Below are 22,788 nucleotides of genomic sequence, written 5' to 3'. Positions count from 1 at the left end.
GAGTTCTAGAAAGTTACACCTTTCAGAGAACTTCAAAGATGCTTAGAAAATGACCCAAATTCAATTTGTAGAATGGATGAGAAAGCAGAGCAACTGTTAACTTAGTCCAGGCACCAGGTACTAAGAATCTGATAGAAAGGAGGCCACAGGTTCCAAAAAGTCTGAGTCGACCTAACTTGGTGAGTGATAGGTGGAGAAAGGCAAAGAAGAGACTCAGCTTTTAATTTGGGGTCTGAGACCAAGCAGTCAGAATGACTCGACGAAATTTGGGAGAGCAGAAAACAGAACTGGAGAGGAAAGGCGGGGCCTTGGATTCCATGCCGAGTAGTCTAAGCTGAAAGTGGCCTTCCATCTCCCGACGCTACTCCTTACCACACACCGTGCATGCAGCCACTCAAGTCCTGGCCCGAACAACGTGTCTGGGTGCTGTTTCACATGAACACAACAGAGAAACCCTTCGTATAATACCACCTCTCTGTGGTCGCAAAAGCAAAATGAAATGGCTAAAATCATAAACAAAAATAAAAGAAGTGCCAAAAATTGTCTACTTCTAAAAAGCACTATGATTTCACATTTGGATGTTTTGTAAAAAAATTATTATATGAAAAGATGCTCAACATTATTTAGCTATGAAAGAATTGCAAACTATACCACAATGAGATACCAGTACACAACTACTGGGATGGCTAAATGTTTTAAAGACTCTAACAGCAAGCGGTGGCATGGACTCAGAGCAGCTGGAATGCTCACGCACTGTGGCCGAACGGCACAGCCACTGGAAAACGGTTCACAGTTTCCTACCAAACAAAACTTACACTTGCCCTATGACCCAGTAGCCCTACTCTTGCCACTTACCCAAGAGAAACTAAAACATGTCCACACTGATACCTATATGCAAATAATTATTGCAGCTTTATTCATAATCATCAAAAACGGGAAAACTCAAATGTGCATAAACTAGCAAACAGATAAACAACTACAACCACACCACAGGGCACTACTTAGGAACAGACTGCTGGTACAGGCAAAACATGAATGAATCTCAACAGCTTCATTACATGGAAGAAGCCAGGCACAAAAGGCACAGTAGTGTGTGGTTCTATTTATATGGTACTCTGGAAAAGGGAAAACTACAAATATTCTATACATATTTTGGTTATGGTGGTAGTAATAAACATTTATCAAAACTCAGAAAAATGTAGCTCAGTGGGTGAGTGTTGACCCATGATCCAGGAGGTCACAGTTTGATTCCCCAACAGGGCACATGCCCAGGTTGAGGGCTTGATTCCCAGTAGGGGGGGAGGGCACAACAAATGCAAAGGCCCTAGGGTGAGTACCAGTTTGGCCTGTCCAAAAAGAAGAGAGGAGAGGCCCACAGGGCGTAGTGCAGGGCGTGTGCAGGGGGCAGCCCATCAATGTTTCTCTCTCATGGATGTTTCATCTCTCTATTCCTCTCCCTTCCTCTCTCTCTCTCTCAAAAAAAAAAAAATTTAATAAAAACATATTGAAAAAAATGTACTTATAAAGGTTGAATCTTGCTATCTGAAAATTCTTCTTCAATAAATCCAACTTAAAAAACAACAACTATAGCATCTTAACATTTGCTCAAAGAAAACTGTTAAAGCTCAACATTGTTATCTATGATTACTCTGAAAAATTCTAGATATTTCTTAACTAACAAGAATACTACAAATGTCCTTAACACTGAAAAGAAATAAACCCCATGCTTCCCTCTTTGGGCATCAAAGCATTCCTACGCAGACAGGGAATAGGAAGTCAGAGTGCAGAGAGGGGTGAATGCCAGTTATTGAGACACTAATGAAGCGAGTCTTGTTTCTGGACAGCTGCTGGCTCCATTGTTCCTTTGTCACACGCAAAAAAGGGGAGCTGTATGCTCATGGAATGCGGCCTTCTCCTGGGAGCGCTGCTACATCATGCCCGGAAACCGCCTGAGAGACCCATTTCACCAAGTACCCAAAGAAAAGGGTAAAAACCAAACACAACCATTAGAGACCCCAAAACCTGTATTAGGTAATCTGTACTACTCCTTAAAATCAGAACTATTTCTAAATACATAATATTCCAGAGTTTATTTTTCATGATTAATATTTTGTCTCATTTTATTGTTCTCACTTTATGAACTCCACAGAATATTTTTAGTCTAGATAAGTCTGCTATTCTTCAGGGGAAGCGGCGGGAGCACACCGTGGTTACTGACTCCCTCAGCCATGGGAGCAATCCTTTACTTTCTGTGTTACCAAAGGCCTGCCTAGACACTTTGCCATTTTATAGCTTGGTCATTTATCAACCTGAACAAGGGCTTTCAAAGTCTTTTGATCATTATCCACAGTGAGAAGTACATGGTACAGTGCAGCCAGGACAGAGATCCGTGTGCATGCACACACAACACCGAAGTCTTACAAAGCAGGACTCACCCTTACCACATAGGACGATCTCTGTTAATAACGTCCCTCTTATCACAGTCTTTAAAAGGCTGGCAGACACCCACACAGTTCATAGCATGACCCACAATTTTTAAAATCATCGCATCAGAAAATGAAAAAATACGTCTCTGCATATTTGAAAACAGGTTTTTAAAAATGTCTGTTTTTAAACAACTGAGTGACCTTCCTTGAGGCTAACTCACAACTCAGCAGACGCGGCTCCTTCTCAGGGGGTTCCTAGGCCCATTGGGTGACAGCGGAAGGAAGGTGGCAGTCAGAGCAGCATGCCCCCTGCTGCTCACCCTCAGTTATGGGGGTGAGGGGGCTGGCCTAACAATCAGGGCCTTGCTTTTTTCCCTTTCATTTACCCTCATCGTCATTCCGTAACTTCTACACACACACACACACACACACACACGGAAGTGAAATAAAAGTCTATGGGTAGAGCAGAAATACAAAAGAGAGTAAAGCACAGTTTCCCTTAACACCTGAGGATTCAGTTACGCCGTTAGGATGATCTCTCAGTACCACAGACACTGAGCACGTTTAAAAGACTGAACTGGCATGTAAACCACACATAAAAAATATTTTCAACTCTTAAAAATTTTGAGCCCTGGCCAGTTTGGCTCAGTGGATAGAGTGTCAGCCTGCAGACGAAAGGGTCCTGGGATCAATTCTGGTCAGGGCATATGCCCAGGATGCAGGCTTGATCCCCAGAGGGGGGTGTGCACGAGGCAGTCAATCAATGATTCTCTCTCATGATTGATGTTTCCACCTCTCTCTCCCTCTCCCTTCCTCTTTGAAGTCAATAAAAATGTATTTTAAAATTTTTTTGAGTTTTTAAACTACTAATCAATATTATATTCTTCTATTACAAACTGAAACAATTGGATATTTATGATAATTAGAAAGCAATTTTATATGAAGATTGGAAAACTTACTTTTAAGGATTCCCACAAGGGAAACTGGACCAATGAGAAGGGAATCTGAAGAGAGAAGAAAAGACATAAATTAGGCAGAGAAGCTCAGGCTTTGCCTAGCATGGCTATACAAACCCATAATTATTAATGAGAACATTATTTCATTTAACTATGTATATAATAAAGCTAACATTAAACAAATGTATACATTATTATATACAATACACAGGTTTAGAAAACAAGTTAACTGTAACTGCCTTCAGCGTCCCACTAACTTTCTGAGCCCATGTGAGTCGGATGATGCTGTGGTGCCCTTTGCGAGTGGAAGGGAAAGCACAATATGAAGAAACCTTGGCTACTAAAATGACAAAATGAATATTTCTCATCACAAGTAATAAAGGCTTTAAAGACTTGGCACATTTCTGCTTAAGAGCTAGAGCTGTCTGCTCCTTAGCAGACCAAGTATTAGGGCTAAAAGAGAGGAAGGGATCGGGGGCAGTGGGGAGAGCTAGAGAGGGAGAAAGAGCTGGAGTGGGGAGGCCGCAGAGAGGGAAAGGCCAAAAAATGTGGGCGAAAAGAAGGGGAAGGAGAGAAGTCAGAGAGGGGAGAGGGGCAGAGAGAGGAGAAGGGGGACAGGGAGAGGAGGAAGGAGGAGAGAAGATGGAGAGAGAGAAGAGTGGGGGAGGAGAGAGGAAGGGAATGAGAAGGAAAGGAGAGGGAGACCAGAGGGAGATGAGCGAGGAAAGACAGAGAGGGCAAGGCAGGTGGAGGGGAGGGAAGAGGGAAGAGGAGACACAGCCACTGGAGGAGTACGCTGAGGCAGGGACCAGAGGAGCACAGCATGGACGGGGGAGGTCTGCACCCTCAAGGAAGGAGCAGCCTATCAATGCTGGAGGGGTGGAGGCTCCTGGATGCCTGATGTACACACAAGAGCAGCAAGGAGAAGAGTGATCTGCAGGAATGAGCATGAGCGGTGGGCATAACCACCACACTACGCAACAGGTAGTGACAATTTGTTGTGTAACAAGAAGAGCTAGAATTACCAGGTACTTTTCATGTGTCAGGCACTGTGCTAATAAGCACTTCACAGGTTTTACTTCACTGAATCCTCACAACCCTATAAGACAGGTATTATTACCAACCTCATTTTATAGATGAGGCAACGGAAGTCCAGAGAAGCTGTGTAACTCTCCTAAAGGCACAGCTAGAATGAAGAAGCCAGACAATCTGACTCCAGAGCCCTGTCTAGTATTCTACCTAAAAAATCTAACTGCATTCATCTGTCCAGAGTACATTCATCCTCAGTATAATCTATTTGCTTCTAATTAAACGTTCCAAAATTCTAAAAATAGAACCCACCTCCATATATCCTAAAATAAAAGTACCAGGATTCCAGTGGACCCACCCACCAGCCTCTTCAGATCCACTCGCTGGCCCATGGGCCTGTGCCAGGGATGCTCCAGCAGACCAGGGCCCATGTCACCGGCAAGTGAAGAGTAAATGTGGACTTTGAACATTAACAATGTGAGTGTATGTATGTGAGACCACAATTTTGAAGGAATTAATGGCCCATGAATTAAAGGCATTAAGTCACTTCTAAAATATTTATTCAGAAATTAGGCGTCTGACATAAGCTCTCTTATTCTGCTGGAACAAATGATGGCCTTGGGCTTGACAGTGGCCACAGAAAGAAAATCTGTCTTCCATTCAGACAGGAAATGGCAGTGAGAAAAAAAAATCAATGTCAATAAATTAGTTTAAGCTGATAAACTAGAATCTCAGAGAAGTTTGTCATCTTCACCCTACCCCATACAGCGAAGTGCTACAATAGGAGTCCAATTTAGTTTAGTTTTGTCATAAAACCATGAAAGCATCTGACACTGTCCATTCTGAAACTAAAGTACTCCCAATTAAATTAATTATCAAAACCCTAATTTTTTTAAGTACACAATATGTAATAAAATACCAAGAGGACAACAGGCAGAGGGATTACAGATGATTTTAATGTTCTTTTTTGTACTCTTTTCTCCCACATGTAAATGTATCATCACATTTTAACAAGAATGTAAATAGTTCACATTTATAAGATGAAAAAAGATCTTATAACTTATTGTTACTGGCCATGCTAATATTCTTCCCTTGATAAAAATAACCCATTAAGTTGGTACTTAATATATAATAGAGGGTAGAGCAAACATAGGTTTACAGTTGTGAGTACACAAAATGCAGCTTATTCTTGTATTATTAATTATTAGTCGTTGTATTATTTTCCATATGACAACTTTAAACCTACATTTGCTCCACCCTGTATTAGATTTTGGATTCTGTAGATGAACATTTTGCCCATTTTCTTCTGTTCAACACTATTCGTTAAATTGTTCCTTTATTCTAAAGAAGTAATTTAAAAAATCACACATCTGAAATGGCCAAACTATCTCTTTGGGCATGAATCTGTAAAAGTGGGCAGACAATACACCCCAACTTTATTCTCTAAAAGGAGACTGACAGTCTAAAGTGATTAAATGTCCGATATGTTTAAATAATTACATTTATTTCTGGTTTCTGGTAGTGAAATAATTTCAGGTAACTTATTTAACATTTACCTATCACCAAGTATTGGACTAGAACAGCCGTGGGCAAACTACGGCCCGCGGGCCGGATCCGGCCCGTTTGAAATGAATAAAACTAAAAGAAAAAAAAAAAGACCGTACCCTTTTATGTAATGATGTTTACTTTGAATTTATATTAGTTCACACAAACACTCCATCCATGCTTTTGTTCCGGCCCTCCGGTCCAGTTTAAGAACCCATTGTGGCCCTCGAGTCAAAAAGTTTGCCCACCCCTGGACTAGAATCATCCCAGAAGCCATTAAATCCCTTATAAGATAAACTCCCAACAAGTGAAAAATTTTCACATATTCTTCAAGCCAGAATCTCACTGAATGCATCTTGTCGTTTAGCATATGAAGAAACGCAGTGAAGTGTGCTCCCACCTGGGGAAGGCCAGCAGACTTGGCTGCACAGTGAGAGCAAACACTGGTCCAGCTTCCACAGTCCCCGCACGCACGGCCTGTCAGAAAGCCAGCGAGCTCCCCAGGTCTGCTTGGAGTTACATAACAGTGATGTTTCTTCAAAACGTAAAATTTAAAACCCAAAACAGATGTAAGCTGTTATTCTAGAGTGTTTTATAGATGAAGAAAATGCATAGCTGCGCTCAGAGATCTTATATTCCAAATATAACTTAACCATTTTATTGCACCAAAAGTTACAAAATGGCTCACTGTTGTGACCTTTTTAATACCTCCATTTAAGGTGTTTTGTTTGAATATGGTTGTTGAGACCGAGGGCACTAATAGGTGAGCAGCGGTAAATCCAGTTCCATCAAAGAGGCAGATATAGAAGGGAAAAACCAGCTACAATTGAGCATGGATTCCACTAGTAACAAACAGAGCAACAATTCTATGCAAAAGTGCATGCGAGGAGTCCACGTGAAGTAGATAAAATGAAGATAAAATGAAATCTGGGTGTGGTGAACAGGAAAAGTAGGTGCTGGGTGTTGCTAGAGAAATAAAGAATGTACAAAATGACATTATGCGCACACTTTACCTGTCACCAAGTATTGGACTAGAATCATCCGTGAAGCCATTAAATCATTATAAAGCTGTGACCTTAAAATAAATGCTGTAACCTTATAAGTTTTTTAACAAATAATGATGTGGTTGATAATATAACCAGAGGGATATGAAGATAAGACTTCTAAGGTATCATTTAGCTCTAAAATTCTGTTTGTCACTGGGAAGGTCAAATTAAAACACCAATATACATTAAATAAACAAACAAACAAACAAACAAACAAACAAATAAATAAATAAATAAGATTTGCCCTGGCCAGGTGGCTCAGTTTGTTGGCGCATCATCCCATACACCAAAGGGTTGTGGGTTTGATTCCCGGTCAAGGAGCATGTGGGAGGTGGATAGTCAATGTTTCTCTCTCCCTCTCTCTGCCACCATCCCCTTTCCTCTCTCTCTCTCTCTCTCTCTCTCTCTCTCTCTCTCTCAAATCAATGAAGATGCTCTTGGGTGAGGATTTAAAAGATAATAAACAAATAAATAGGACTTGACTGGAAGCTGCAATGAACATACTATGAGTGATCAAGGAAGCCTAAGGAACAAGAGAGTACATTTTAAAAACTGTGAAAGCTATCATACTTTCAAAATAACCCCCAAATTCTCCAGCTATAAGACAAAAAAATTCCACATTAACCACTATGACCTCAAATCAGAAGGGGGTTGAGGAACAGCATGGATACTGGGTGGGCCCACGGACTGGCCCATTCCAAATTTCAAGGGATCCCACAGGGAGTCTCCTTTTTGTTGAAGGACAGTGTCCAAATTTCTGTGCTTGGCTGAGGATTTTCCATTCTAGTGTCGCACAGCAACAAAGCCATTTCTCCTCTTAAAATGCTCTGTGCCTTTTCCCTTCAACCCCAGTGGCAACCAAGGACAAATGAACTGGAAGCCTTAAAAATCTTTTATCCCAACATGACTTGTCATTACTTTTTTTTAATTGAGAACTATTCAAATCTGGTCTGCTAGCATATCACATACCAAGAAAACAATAACTTTAAATATACATTATTTCAAAATGTAACAACTATAATCCACTTATGTGCACTGTCCACATAGAAAATAATGTATACATAGCAAAGGAGATTAACCTAAAAGTAGGAAACATTGAAAGTGAATTATTTTTCAGGTTTCCAAAACATACTAAAATTCCTAAAGCCCTTTCCAAAGAAAGAAAAAATGGACACTAGAGCATATATGATCAAATGATGTTTGACAAGAGTGCCAAAGCTATTCAATGGGGAAAGGACAATGGTGCTGGGCGAAATAGACATTCAAGTGAAAAGAATGAGGTTGGACCCTTACCTTACACCATGTACAAATATTAGCTCAAAATGGATCAAAGATCTAATGTAAGACCTGAAACAACAAAACTCAGAGGAAGATCTTCATGATACTGGGTTTGGCAATGATTTCTTGGATATGTACCAATACACAGGCAACAAAAGGAAAACTAGAAAAACGGGATGACATCAAAACTTACAAATTCTGTGTATCAAAAAACATAATCAGCCCTAACCGGTTTGGCTCAGTGGATAGAGCATCGGCCTGAGGACTCAAGGGTCCCAGGTTCGATTCCAGTCAGGGGCATGTGCCTTGGATGCGGGCACATCCCCAGTAGGGGATGTGCAAGAGGCAGCTGATCGATGTTTCTCTCTCATTGATGTTTCTGGCTCTCTGTCCCTCTCCCCTCCTCTCTGTAAAAAATCAATAAAATATATTTTTTAAAAAAACATAATCAAACAGATTAACATGGAAGAAAATATTTGCAAATCACATATCAAATAAGGGGTTAGTATTCAGACTACATAAGAATTCCTACAACTCAACAACAAAGGAAACAAACAACCTAAATTTTTAAACGGGCAAAGAATCTGAATAGACATTTCTCCAAAAAAGATATACAAATAGCCAGCAAGCATATGAAAAGATACTCAAAATTACTAATCATTAGGGAAATACAACTCAAAACCACAATGAGATATCACCCATTAGGAAACTAACATCAAAACAAAACAAAACAGAAAATAACAAGTATTGGTGGGAATGTGAAGAAATTGGTGGGAATGTAAAATGGTGTGGCCACTTGGAAAACAGCATGGAAGTTCCTCAAAAAATTAAAACCAGAATTACCATATGACTTATAGTAGCGTTATTTACAATAGCCCAAAGGTGGAAGTAACCCAAGTATCCACTGATGGATGAATGGATACACAAAATGTGGTATATATGTACAATGGAATATTATTCAGTTTTAAAAAGAAGGAAATTCTGACACTCTATAGAATGGATGAACCTTGAATACATTATGATAAGTGAAAAGGTTAGTCACAAAAAGACAAATACTGTATGATTATACTTATGTGAGGGATCTAGAGTAATCAAATTCACAGAAACAATGTAGAACAGGGACTGGGAGAAGAGGGGAATGTGGAGTTACTGTTTAATGGATAGTTTCAGTTTTGCACAATGAAAAGAGTTTGGGAGACTGGTTGCACAACAATGTAAAAACGCTTAATGCAACTGAATTGTACACTTAAAAATGGTTAAGATGGTAAGTGTTATGTGTATTTTAGCACCATTTAAAAATATTTTTTAATTTTTAAAAATATACTCTTAGTAAAAAAGCAAGCTACAGACTGAAAGTAAATATTTGCAAAACTCATCTGACAAAGAATTTCTATTCAAAAAATATAAAGAATGTTAGAAACTTAATAATAAAAAGAAAGAAAAACTAATAACTCACTTTTTAAATGCATAAAAGACTGAACAAACATTTCATAAAAAAAGATAGACAAATCACTAATATAAACCCATGAAAAGATATTCAACGTCACTAGCCATCAGGGAAATGTGAGTTAAAACACACTGAGAAAACAGTGTGGTTCTTCAAAAAGTTAAACATGGACTAACCATACGACCTAGCTATTCCACTCCTTGTTATACAGCCAAAATAATTAAACACAGGGACAAACAGATACTTGTACACAAATCTTCATTGCATCATTATTCACCATAACCAAACAACCCCAGTGTCCATCAACAAGTTAATGGATAAACAAAAATGTGGTATATCCATACAATGGACTATGATTCAGCCATAAAAAGCAATGAAACTCTGATGCATGCTACAATATGGATGAACCCTGAAAACATTAAACCAGAGAGAAAAGGACAAATATTTTATGATTGCACTTATATGAAATAGCTAGACTAAGCAAACTCAGAGGAAGAGAAACCAGATGGAAGGCTCCTTGGGGCTCAGGGAGAGGGGAGGAAGGAGTATTGCTGAATGAGTGCAGACTTTCCGTTTGGGGTGATGAAATAGTTCAGGAGTAGTGACGGCTGCCCTACATTGTCACTGATACTGATTACACGTAAAGTGATTAAAATGGCAAACTTTATGTTATATCCATTTTACCATAATTTCAATTTTTTTTTAAAACACACATTGAGGTGCCATTATACCACCACTAAGAAGGCTGAAATGAACAAGTCTGACAAAACCAAATAACAATAAGCCTGTGGAGCAACCACAACTCTCATATTTTGCTGATAGGAATTTAAAAAGGAATGATTACTTTCAAAGGGGTTTGCTAAGTCTTTATTTGATCCAGTAATTCCACCCCACATATGCATTCAAAAGCAATGACAATATATGTCAACGATAAGACTTGAGCATGAATGCCACAGCAGCTTTAATCACAATAGTTAGTGTCCATCAACACGAGAAGGCTATACAAGCGGTGGCATATTCACACAGTGGAATAATAGGAATAAACTGAAAAGAACTGCTGATACCCGCTATACCATTGACGATTCTCACACACATTATGTAGAGCAAAAAAAGTCAGACACAAAAAGAGTCTATATTGTACAGATTCCATTTCTATAAAGTTCTAAGAGTGGGCAGGTAGACTGGGATAAGACACCATATAGCACATTCTAGGGATATGGAAATATTCAATATCATAATGGGATATAGATTACATGACCATATTTATTCTTCAAAAGGGTACATCTATGATTTGTGATTCAGTGTATACAAATTTTATCTACAAATATAATTATGAAAAATACAATAGTATTCAAGGTGAAGAGTGAGTAGAGATATAGATGATAAAATGGCAGAATACTGATATTGATAACAGCTGAAGCTTAGTGGTGGGTACTCTGGGGTGTGTTATACTATTGCTTACCTTGTTTATATTCTTATTTTTTCTTAATAAAAAATAAGTGTACAAGTAAAATATGACTACATTCACATTAAAATTCATATATAGAAGCCCGGAAGTAAAGGTCAAAGTGAGCTCCCTACCTCCAGTTAACCAAAGTTAATTGATCTTAATAGTCTGGGATATATATTCTCATTTATCTCAATTTATTTAGTTTTAGCTTTTTAAAAAATTAGGCATGAGTTAGTATACATACAGTTCCAAAATTTAATTTTCCCCCCTAAATAACGTCTTGGAGATATTTCCATGTTGATTAATATAGATCTGTCATTTCTGACCACTGCATGGCATTTTCATAATATTTAACTAGCCCTTAATGGCTTATTTCCAATTTTTCCTCATAAAATATTTCTTTGTTTAATTGATCATTTATAATAAATAAGAGATTCTAGATATAGCACAACGATTATAAATACATAATTTCTGAACATACCTAATAACATGGAAGGCTAAGGCCCAATATTAACCCTTCATTGGCATAATTATCCTTAGAAATGCCCAGTGTTAACATTTAGGAATATCAGAGCATTCAATAAAATTGAAGATCAGAAAGTCACACTGGCTTTCATATGTCAAGTGAGTGATCCTCACACACCATTCAATGTTACCTGACTCCTAGAAAATGTTTGCATTAGTCCTATTTCCACAGATCTGTAAACATTACTTATGCAGTGGAATTATGTTATCAAGAATTATCAACCTAGGCCTGACTTAGCAGAATGTAAAAATGAGCTACAAGTACATACAATTGGGGCCCTAAAAAAAAAAAAACCCAAAAAAACACCCACACAACTATTTTTGGTAGTTGAGATTCTTAAGAAATAAAATTAGAAATATATATTTTAAATTTTTTATTTATTGATTTTAGAGAAAGAGGAAAGGAGGGAGAGAGATATGGATTTGGTATTCCACTTATTTATGCATTTATTGGTTGATTCTTATATGTGTCCTGACAGGGGGAGGTGTGGGGAGCTCAAACCTGCAACCATGGTGTATCAGGGCGACACTTTAACCACCTGAGCTACCTGGCCAGGGCCAAAATTTGAAATACTTTTAAAAGTTTTCCATTTACTTCAGGAAAGGTGAAAAAAAAACACAACAAAAAAAACCCCTATCTTTTTATTTTTTAATTTTTTTTTCCAATTACAGTTGACATACAATATTAGTTTCAGGTGTACAACCCAGTGATTAGCCATTATATAACTAAGTGATCATCCCGATAAATCTACTACCGATCTGACATCATGCATACTTATAACAATATTCTTGACTATGTTCCCTATGCTGTACTTTACATCTCCATGACTGTTCTGTAACAACCAATTTGTACTTCTTAATTCCTTCACCGTTTCACCCAGTCTCACCAACCATTGATTCATCTGGCAACAGTCAAAATGTTCTCTGTAGCTATGAGTCTGAAAAAAATACCTATCTTTATATAAATACTTAGAGGCCTAGTGCACGGATTCATGCAGCAGTGAGGTTCCTCCACCTGGCCTGCGGGGATTGGGCCAAAACCGCAGTCCTACATCCCCTGAGGGGTCCCAGATTGCAAGAGGGTGCAAGCCAGGCCAAGGGACCCCACTGGTGCACAAATCTGTGCACCGGGCCTCTAGTATGCATGTAAGATCTTTGGTTAATCTCTTCCTGCCCTTCCCGCTGCCCCCTTCCCTCTGAGATTCATCAGTCTATGCCATGTTTCCATGCCTGTGGGTCGAGTGGCTGCCCCCTGGTGGTTAGTGCGCATCATAATTACCAGTCGAACAGTCGCTTAGGCTTTGATATATATAGATACGCTCATATACATACATACACATATACACTGGCCCCTCCAGTGATCCATTTATTTTCATTGGATTCTTTTTAAAATTTTATCTTTCAATTACAGTTTACTAAAAGAACAAAATAAACAAATAAAATAGAAACAGATTCATAGACACAGAGAACGACTGATGGTCCGTTCCTTGGCTTCTTTAATGAACTGTGAGTCGCCTAGCAATTCTTACAATAACTACTCAAGCAATTGGGATGATTCTTGCTAATGAAATCTGAAATTTTCCTTTTGTGTATAAGAAGAAAATGAAGAAGTTCATTTTCAGTCCTTCAGAGTTATTTCCAAAATGTTAAGCAGTGTTGCTTTAAGCCATCTAAACAAACAGCCACAGAGTAATAGAGGGAGGTGCCTGAAACTCAGAAACATCAAAACCAGAATTCCTGCAAGATGTTAGAACTCTGGCACTGGGTCAGGAAACAGATGTTTTCAGTTGGAATCTGCATGCAAACTTTAATCCCTTATAAAATATAATCAGGTTGTTCTTCAGATTTTCGTCTGCAGCTGAGGAAGACATTAGCATGTATAGTTCAGTTGTCTTTCCATCTACAACACCTTCCTTCCCTTCCAGCCAGCACTGCAGCTCTTTACTCAGAAAGCAAAAAAGGGGGGCGAGGAAAAATGAGTGACCAATCTCTCAAGAAGCCCTACAATAGAAAGTAGATTATGTAACTTATTTGTGTCCCAATTGCTCTTATAAACTAAGGCACATGCTTATTTCCAGGTTTTTCCCATTTCTGAAGCAACTGGTTTTTTAGTAACAAAGATATTCTAATTGATGGTTTCCCAAACTCTAAAAAATAAAATAAATCCATAAAATTGACAAGACTAGCCAGGAGCAATAAACATATCACCTAATATTCAAATCATTTGTATAGATGCATCCTTTGAGAATATTTGCAAAATTACAACTTGAAAAGAATCATGAGAAATAAAAATAGGTTTGTACAGTGGTTAGGCCATCTGGGTAGCTCACCTGTTTCCTCTCTCCCTCACACCTACTTACCTTTCTCTCAGTACCACCCCCAACCTCCCCACAATAACCCAGTGGCAGACAAACGATGAGGAGGCTGAGCAGTAAAGGCACCGACCAATTTATAGCATGATCAGAAGGAAGAAGAGCCGGGGCAAAAGAGAAGACAGTGAGTTCAATGAGGGCAGGAAGGTAGCGGCGTTTGGCTTGCATATCACTACATCACAGTGCTTGGCACAGTAGAGTGCTCAGCAGCTATTTATCAGTGGTTCTCAACCTTCTGGCCCTTTAAATACAGTTCCTCATGTTGCGACCCAACCATAAAATTATTTTCGTTGCTACTTCATAACTGTAATGTTGCTACTGTTATGAATCGTAAATATCTGATATGCAGGATGGTCTTAGGCGACCCCTGTGAAAGGGTCGTTCGACCGCCAAAGGGGTCGCGACCCACAGGTTGAGAACCGCTGACATAAATGAAGGAAGGAAAGTCAAAGGAATAAAAAAAGAGAAGGTCAGGAAGAAGAGAAGGCTGGTGGGAGAATTAGGGAAGAGCCCAGGTCTTCTGGCTTATAGTCCAGTGAATACTCTTTCCACTCATCAACTATTGATTTATAAATACTTGTCAGAACAATGTTCTGAGAGTGTAATAAGAAAAAAAGTGAATATCAACTATATAGAAAAGAGATAAAACACAAATACAGATCCCATTTCTATGTTTGCTAGTCAGTCAAGTCAACAAGTCAGATAAATGTGTGTGTTTTCTAGGAAACAGAGGCTTTGGAAAGCTACTCTGTAAATGCTTCTCCAATGAACTCTTATTCAATTATGATAATAAAAAATAGCATTAAAGCCCAGGTGTTGAGAACTGTAAGTAGTTTACTTTGTACAATTAAATAGAAGTCGTGCTTTCAGAAGAATAATTTTGGGTACAGTTTAGGGCATTAGATGATGAGTGTAATAAATTGCCACCTTTCCCTCAGTTCTGTTACATAGGTTGGGTCTTGTTATATAATTTGTGAACACTCTACCACAGCTAATTAGTGTTTGACTAACAACAATAGTAGTTTGTGCCTATCAGTCAGTTAGAAGAGAAAGGAAATAAACTTTAGGGTCTGATACAGATTTTAAAAAGCAATGCAATGGGGGAAAATGTTCACGAATAAAAGAAGGAACAAGAAATCAAGCCAGATTTCATCAGTCAACTTGGCTGCACTACCCTGGCAACCCTGAGCCCAGTGGTGGGAACAAACTTATTTTCCCACTCACAGGACATCAGGCACAGGTCGGCATGGTGCCCTCAGGCCGTGGCTGGTGCTCCGGTGCCTTCTCTTTCCCAGAAGAGAACAGACCTTATCTGAGACATGCCATTCCCAGCACAAAAGGCAGGGGCAAGAGGACTGATGGAAACTTTTCACAGCTCCTAAGCTGCATACACCCAACTTGCCAACACAAGGCATAAGGCCAAGCCTGACCATGGGACAGGGAGGAATTGCAAATCAGTTAACTGCAGGCAGGGAAGTACAGCTGACCTGGCAGGGAAAGCAGCAAGGAGTTGAAAACTTATCATTTATCCCGCAGATCATCCACCTTCCATGCCCAAAGCTTTCGCCCCACTGTTGGTAAGTCTAGGCAACATCCACAACCACTAGGGAATAAAAAAGACAGACCCAGGCCTGAAAGTGATCCTGGGAAGATGATGCCACGAACTCATCCCCCTTTACCTCCACCATGATTTTCAATCTGTCTGCTGTAGCAGACACAGGCCTGGAGCCTGCAGACAGCTACACGGAATTGAAGGCATGGGCTGTGGGGTGTAGAGGAGGAAACTGGGGTGTGTGGGGGTTTCATTTTTCTCGGAGCTGGTCAAGTGCCTCAAGACCAGCTTCTTGGAACCCTGAAATAAAGAACTTGAAATTAGTGGTTCTAGAAAAAACCTGGTGTGTGGAGATCAGATGACCCTTGGGTGAGGGGCTTGTCTCCCTGAATCACTAGATACCAAGACCAGAACTAATAAGCTAACAAGGAAACTATGACAACATATAAGGATGCTGCACATCCAAAACGACAGTGACCATTCAGGACAAAGGGAGCAAACCCACAACCAAACAGAGCTGCTTGAAGACAGAGAGGTCAACATGGGACAGGAAAGTAACCAGGGAACTTAGGGAGATTTAACTACAGCAGAGAGAAGTCTTCATGGATCAAAAACACAATTTTCCAAATAAACCACACAGTAGATTAACTGAAGGAAAGAATGGATCGTGGCAACGATCCAAATTTGTGGTCTGTAAGATCAAATGGAAAAAATGGCTCAAAGCAGCAAAACAGAAATCATGACAGAAAAGATAAGAGACTTGGAGGATGTGATAGCAGATAACAGACTATTGAGAGAAAGCCAGTAGTCAAACACTATACCTGGCACCTGGCAGGGAAAGAAATGATGCATGGATACTCACAAAATGTACCACTCACATACCTCACACAGCAAAATACCTGTGAAAGAATTCTGACTCAAGAACAAAAGAATTAAGAATAGAGATCCTCTGGGGAAGAATGGGAGAGAGGAGAGTAGTAAGAAATAAACTTTGTATTTGCATTTGCTTACCCTCCATATATAGTTTCATCTATTATATCAATTCCACTGACTCTACTAAGTATATTTTAAAAATGCTACCAATTCAACTGTAAATATAATTCTAAGAAAGTCAATTATAAGGCGCTTCTTAATTTCAGAAGTGTTAAAATGTTAAAAGTACTTTTTAGAATCATGAAAGATGATAGTTTTATAAAGCACATAATAAATTCTAAATCAGAAGTCTTGAAACAAAACAGATGTACAGCAAAGCAGTATCTAGTAAGAGTTGAACTAACAGTATCAAACTGCCTCAGGAAAAGCTAGAAGTTGAGAGAAGGCTAAAGATAGTAGGAGTGCCCTTGCTGGTTTGGCTCAGTGGATAAAGTGTCGGCATGCGGACTGAAAGGTCCGAGGTTTGATTCCGGTCAAGGGCACATGTCCGGGTTGTGGGCTCGATCCCCAGTAGGGGGCATGCAGGAGGCAGCTGACCAATGATTATCTCTCATCATTGATGTTTCTATCTCTCTCTTTCCCTCCCCCTTCCTCTCTGAATTCAATTCAGTCCTGATACTAACTGGATTAGTGCAGACCCCACAGGTTAAGGGCTCAGTCCCACAAGACTGCCACCCACTTCAGATGCCAACTACCAGAAGTAGGTCCCCAGGTTACCTACAACTTTGGTTCCAACTTGGCTACAGATTGGAGGTTCCCTGGACCTTCCTCCTTGAATTTGATCGTTAGCTAGAACAGCTCACAGGGCTCAGAAAAACACTTTTGTTTATACAGATGACAGCCAATGAAGAAATACAATAAGGCCAGGGCTAGAAGAATCTCTAGCTTTGGTTCCCCTGGAGTTGGGGTGCAGCACCCTCCTGGTACGTGGATATGTTCACCAACCTGAAAGCACCCCAAACCCTGCACTTGGGATTTTTACAGAGGCTTCACCAGCAGGAACGACTGACATTAACTCAGCCTCCAGCCCCTCTCCACCCCCCAGAGGACGGAGGTTAAGTGGAAAGTTCCAAGCTGTAATTATGGCTCGGTCTTTCTAATGACCAGCGCGCATCCTCAAGCTCTCCAGGCCCAGCAAGAGTGGCCCCATTAGAACAAAAGACACTCTTTTTACTCAGGAAATTCCAAGGGATTTAGGAGCTCTGTGTCAGGAACTGGACTCAAAGACAAAACATTAGAGCAAGAGATGCTCTTAGTGCTCTTACTACTTAGGAATTCATGAAAGTTTTAGGAGCTCTGTGCCAGGAACCAGAGTCAGAGACCAACATATATATATACATATTCTCTGTTATTTCAGACCTGCCTGCTCAATATTTCCATTTAGATGTCTGTCAGACATCTTACATTGATCATGTCCAAACTTAACTCCTGATCTTCCTTTCAAACCTACTCTATGTACAGTTTCTCCCACCTTAGTTAAAGGCAACCATATAAGCCCAATAGTGCAGGCCAACTGGACCCTGGAGTCATCTTAGCTCTATTCCTCTCACAAACCACATCCTATCTATTAGGCCAACTTATTGGAAGCTCCTGAATCAGGAGTGCAGTCGATTAGGAGGAAGTAGGGACGTTAAGATGGTGTGGGGGTGTTCTGTCTTAATGAATCAAAGTCCCTAGAAGAGCATCTGTATATAAGAAGATTCTTAATAAATATTTCTTAAATGAGTGGATCTCAGAAAAAAAAAAAACCACTATAAGAATAAAATGCCATAGCTATTAATTGTAAAAGCTGACATACTCTCCATCTAAATCAATAGTAAAATAGAGGAGGAAAAAGAAAAGAACAATCTGCCACAAATACAAAACTAATTGTCTTTTACTGGTTTTCTTTCCACTTACTTGTATTTTAAAATGGAATAAATATCCAATTCCTTTATAATAAAACATTCCTTTAAAAACCCTAATGGGCCCTAACCGGTTTGGCTCGGTGGATAGAGCATCGGCCTGTGGACTCAAGGGTCCCGGGTTCGATTCCCGTCAAGGGCATGTGCCTTGGTTGCGGGCACATCCCCAGTGGGGGGTGTGCAGGAGGCAGCTGATCGATGTTTCTCTCTAATCGATGTTTCTAGCTCTCTGTCCCTCTCCCTTCCTCTCTGTAAAAAAAAAAAAAAAACCCTAATGGAAACTCATCTCAATTTTGTCTAACACTATTCACTCTTGGGAGGGGGAAATGGAATAAAAAGAGGGAAAGTTTTAAAAGCAAATTTACTGCAATGTTCTTCACTGTTAAATAGACAACTACAGCTTGATTCTGGAGAAAACAATCCTTTGCTTTTTAAATTGAGTACCATTTAGATGTATAAAATTTAAGAGCTTTCTAAATTACTTGACTAACAGAAGGATGCAGAATTTTAAGGAAATGAAGAGATCCTTAAGTATGACATGTTAAAAAAAATCTACTGAGAAACTCCAAACAGAAAAAATGTGGAAAAACAAAATACGGCATACATGCAAATTAAATATAAAGATAGAAAATCTTTTGTAGAGAGCTTTAGAGTAAACAGTAATTTTTTCATGACCACTGACAATATGGAATTTCAATGTAAAATTAAGAACCACTTTATTTCCATTTTCCCATGTTTAACATCAAGATAATAATAATGGCAAAACTCCTAGTGCTCACCTATGTGCCCCGTCCTGTCTGAAGCACTTCACACACCTCACAAGTAGCTAGTAATAGATAACTAATTCTAATTCAACTTACAAAAAGAGTAACTACATATATTTGGATTTTAACAGAGGTTAGCCAAGAGAAAACACTACTGTAAATCACCTGCTCATGGGGTAATTCTTCCTTAAAGATCTTCTTTTCTCAAATCCAATAGGAAATGTCAATATTCTCACAAAACATTTAAAATGGTGCCATTTAGAAAACAGATTGAAAACTAAGGATTCAAATCTAAATGCAAATAATTATAACAGAAGAAGAAACATAATGGTGTTTTATTGACACCATTTTATTGTAAGGAGAAACATAATGGTATTTTATTGATACAATTTTTATTGAGTAAAGAATGCATAATACTCTTATAATACCAAAGCCATTCCTTGAACACTGAGTTTTCTCTAAGGTAAAAATATTATAATATAGATTACTTGAGCATGAGCAGATGAATAGAGGGCTTGTTAAATAGGAAACAGAAGTGTGTCTAATGACAAATCTTTTAGTCTCATCTAAAAGAAACAAAATTATAATGAACCATCTGAAATTGTTAATAAGAGACAAGGAGTGACCAAACACTACAAAGAAAAAAATATACTTTCATAAAATATTTACTGTTTCAATAAAATTCCTAATAAAACACAAATACATACACACACACATAAGCCACAGCTTATATCCTCCTTATTGGTAGGTAAGTGGTAGACCACATGCACAGAGTTTAAGACCATGAAGGTCTCACACTTAATCACATGAGGAGTGCCTCCTACAAGTAGTTTTTCATATTAAATTAAACTTCAGAGAAAGAAGGACTGAAGTCTAACTAAAAGAAAAACCTATGTACCTGACCAGTGTTGCCAAGTAGTTAGAGCGTCGGCCCACGCACTGAAGGGTCACGGGTTCGATTCCTGGTCAAGGGCACATTCCTCAATTGCAGGTTGCTCCCTGCCCTTGGTCAGGGTTTTTACAGGAGGCAACGGGTTGATGTGTCTCTCTCACATCAATGTTTCTCTGTCTCTGTTCCCCTCCCTCCTTTCCTTCCACTCTCTCTGAAAAGCAATGGAAAAAATATCCTTGGGTGAGGATTAACGAGAAAAAAAGAAAGAGAAAGAAAAGAAAGAAAAGAAAGAAAGAAAAGGAAGGAAGGAAGGAAGGAAGGAAGGAAGGAAGGAAGGAAGGAAGGCAGGCCTTTGCTATGAAGCAACTCGTTTTTTGAATCTGCATGTTAATAGGACTTTTATTCTTTTCATATCCTTATGGAAAGACTGCAACATCATTACAATACAGTACGAAGAAAGATCAACATAATTCAAAAATATGTGAAGGCTTTCCCCCTCCTAATTAGAATTGTTAATGAGACAAGGAGTGGAGGAACCAAGATGGCAGCATAGGTACATACCTGTACTTGCTGCCACGCACAACCACATCAAAACTACAACTAAAAGACAAAACGGTATCATCCAGAACCACGGAAGGCTGGCTGAGTGGAAGTTCTACAACAAGAAGGAAAGGGAAAAGCGCATTGAAGCTGGTAGGAGGTGCAGAGGTGTGGAAGTGCGGAGGTATGGAGGCGCGTGCGGAAACGGGCTGGCAACTGGGTACGCTGTTGCCTTTTTCAATCCGGAGGGAGATACAAGCTCCTGATTGCTCTGAACTCCAGTTCCGTGTGAGGCTTTGGGGACCCAGACTCATACGGGGAGAAACTGGACTGTCGGGCATCGGGCAGAACATGAGGGCGGCTTTCTCTCAGAGGAACCTGCAGTGATCATTGTTCCTGCACAGGGCTGCGGAGACGTGGGGACCTCTCCGATGCAAGGCTGACTGGCAGCCACTGCTGTTTGCTCTGCCCTGGTGATTCCCTGAGACCCCACCCCACCCAATTTACAACCCCACCCAAGCTGTGTGCAGCAGCCTTTGCATATGAATGGCCTGTGCTCTCACTGCCTAAAACCTAACAAACTGCAGCTGGGTCAGAGAGCCCCAGAGGTCCCAAAAGAAGGCCGAAGGCTTGACAGCAGCCTGCAATGCTACACAACTAGGCCTCATCTGGGCACCTCCAAACCCCAAACAAAGAGGAGGAATCTGCAGATGTCTCTGTAGCTCCTGCTGGGTGGCCTCAGGCAGTGGATGACTTTGCACCTCCTTGGAGATCCAAGAGCTAGTGTACCCAGGGGTCAGAGTGAGACCATACCAGATTATAACTCTTCACATCCATAAGAGACACACTCAAGGGGCAGACTCAGTGAGCACCAAAGCCCCACTGAAGTAAGTCCTGCCCCATAAGGGTGTTTCCAGCACAGCAGTTCTCCCATTTAGACACAGCTGGTCCCCACAGCCAATTGGCCTTATGGTCAATTCCTTCCAGTGATACCAACAGCAATTAAGGCTTAACTACAACAAGACTGCACACAGCCCACAAAGGGGTGCACCAAGAGTGTCCACCTCAGGTAATTAGGGAGGCTGAGCCACTGGGCCTTATAGGACACCTAGCACACAAAGCCACTCTATCAACACCAGGAAGCAGCCAAAATGCGGAGACAAAAAAACATGTCACAAACTAAAGAAATGGAGGAAAGCAAACTACTGGATATAGAGTTCAAAACCACAGTTATAAGGTTACTCAAGAATCTTCTAGAAACCTCTGAGAAATTTAGTGGGACCCTCAAGGATATGAAAAGGACCAATTAGAAATTAAGCATACACTGACTAAAATAAAGAATAATATACAGAGATACAACAGCAGACTAGAGGATCCCAAGAATCAAGTCAAAGATTTGAAATACGAAAAAGCAGAAAACACCCAGCTGGAAAAGCAAAAAGAAAAAAGAATCCAAAAATATGAAGATAGTTTAAGGAGCCTCTGGGACAACTTCAAGTGCACCAACATCCGAATTATGGGGGTGCCAGAAGAAGAGAGAGAGCAAGATATTGAAAACCTATTTGAAGAAATAATGACAGAAAACTTCCCCTATCTGGTGAAAGAAATAGACTTACAAGTCCAGGAAGTGCAGAGAACCCCAAACAAGAGGAATCCAAAGAGGACCACACCAAGACACATCATAATTAAAATGCCAAGGGCAAAAGACAAAGAGAGAATCTTAAAAGCAGCAAGAGAAAAACAGCTAGTTACCTACAAGGGAGTACCCATACAACTGTCAGCGGATTTCTCAACAGAAACTATGCAGGCCAGAAGGGAGTGGCAAGAAATATTCAAAGTGATGAATAGCAAGAACCTACAACCAAGATTACCCAGCAAAGCTATCATTTAGAATTGAAGGTCAGATAAAGAGTTTCACAGACAAGAAAAAGCTAAAGGAGTTCATCACCACCAAACCAGTATTATATGAAATGCTGAAGGGTATTCTTTAAGAAGAGGAAGAAGAAGAAAAAGGTAAAGATAAAAATTATGGACAACAAAGTGACAACAAATACAATATCTATCAACAAGTGAATCTAAAAATCAAGTGAATAAAAAATCTGATGAACAGAATAAACTGGTGAATATAA

At 39.7% G+C, this 22,788-nt stretch overlaps 1 protein-coding gene across 4 annotated transcripts in view; it reads right to left on the bottom strand.

The window, feature by feature from the left end:
• SLC25A26 (solute carrier family 25 member 26) overlaps nucleotides 1–22,788 on the bottom strand; it is a 145,921-nt gene that overhangs the window by 33,835 nt on the left and 89,298 nt on the right. For all 4 annotated transcript variants that reach the window (XM_070390969.1, XM_070390970.1, XM_070390973.1 and 1 more), the window contains one exon: nucleotides 3,386–3,430. In XM_070390969.1, the coding sequence (XP_070247070.1) occupies nucleotides 3,386–3,430 (45 nt within the window). The remainder of the gene's footprint in view (nucleotides 1–3,385; nucleotides 3,431–22,788) is intronic.

The sequence above is a fragment of the Myotis yumanensis genome, unplaced genomic scaffold (genome assembly GCF_028538775.1).
Source record: "Myotis yumanensis isolate MYYU_CA2020_CCGP unplaced genomic scaffold, mMyoYum1.0.hap1 SCAF_14, whole genome shotgun sequence".
Taxonomy (NCBI): Eukaryota; Metazoa; Chordata; class Mammalia; order Chiroptera; family Vespertilionidae; genus Myotis; species Myotis yumanensis.
This window is presented reverse-complemented; position numbering and strand designations above follow the sequence as displayed.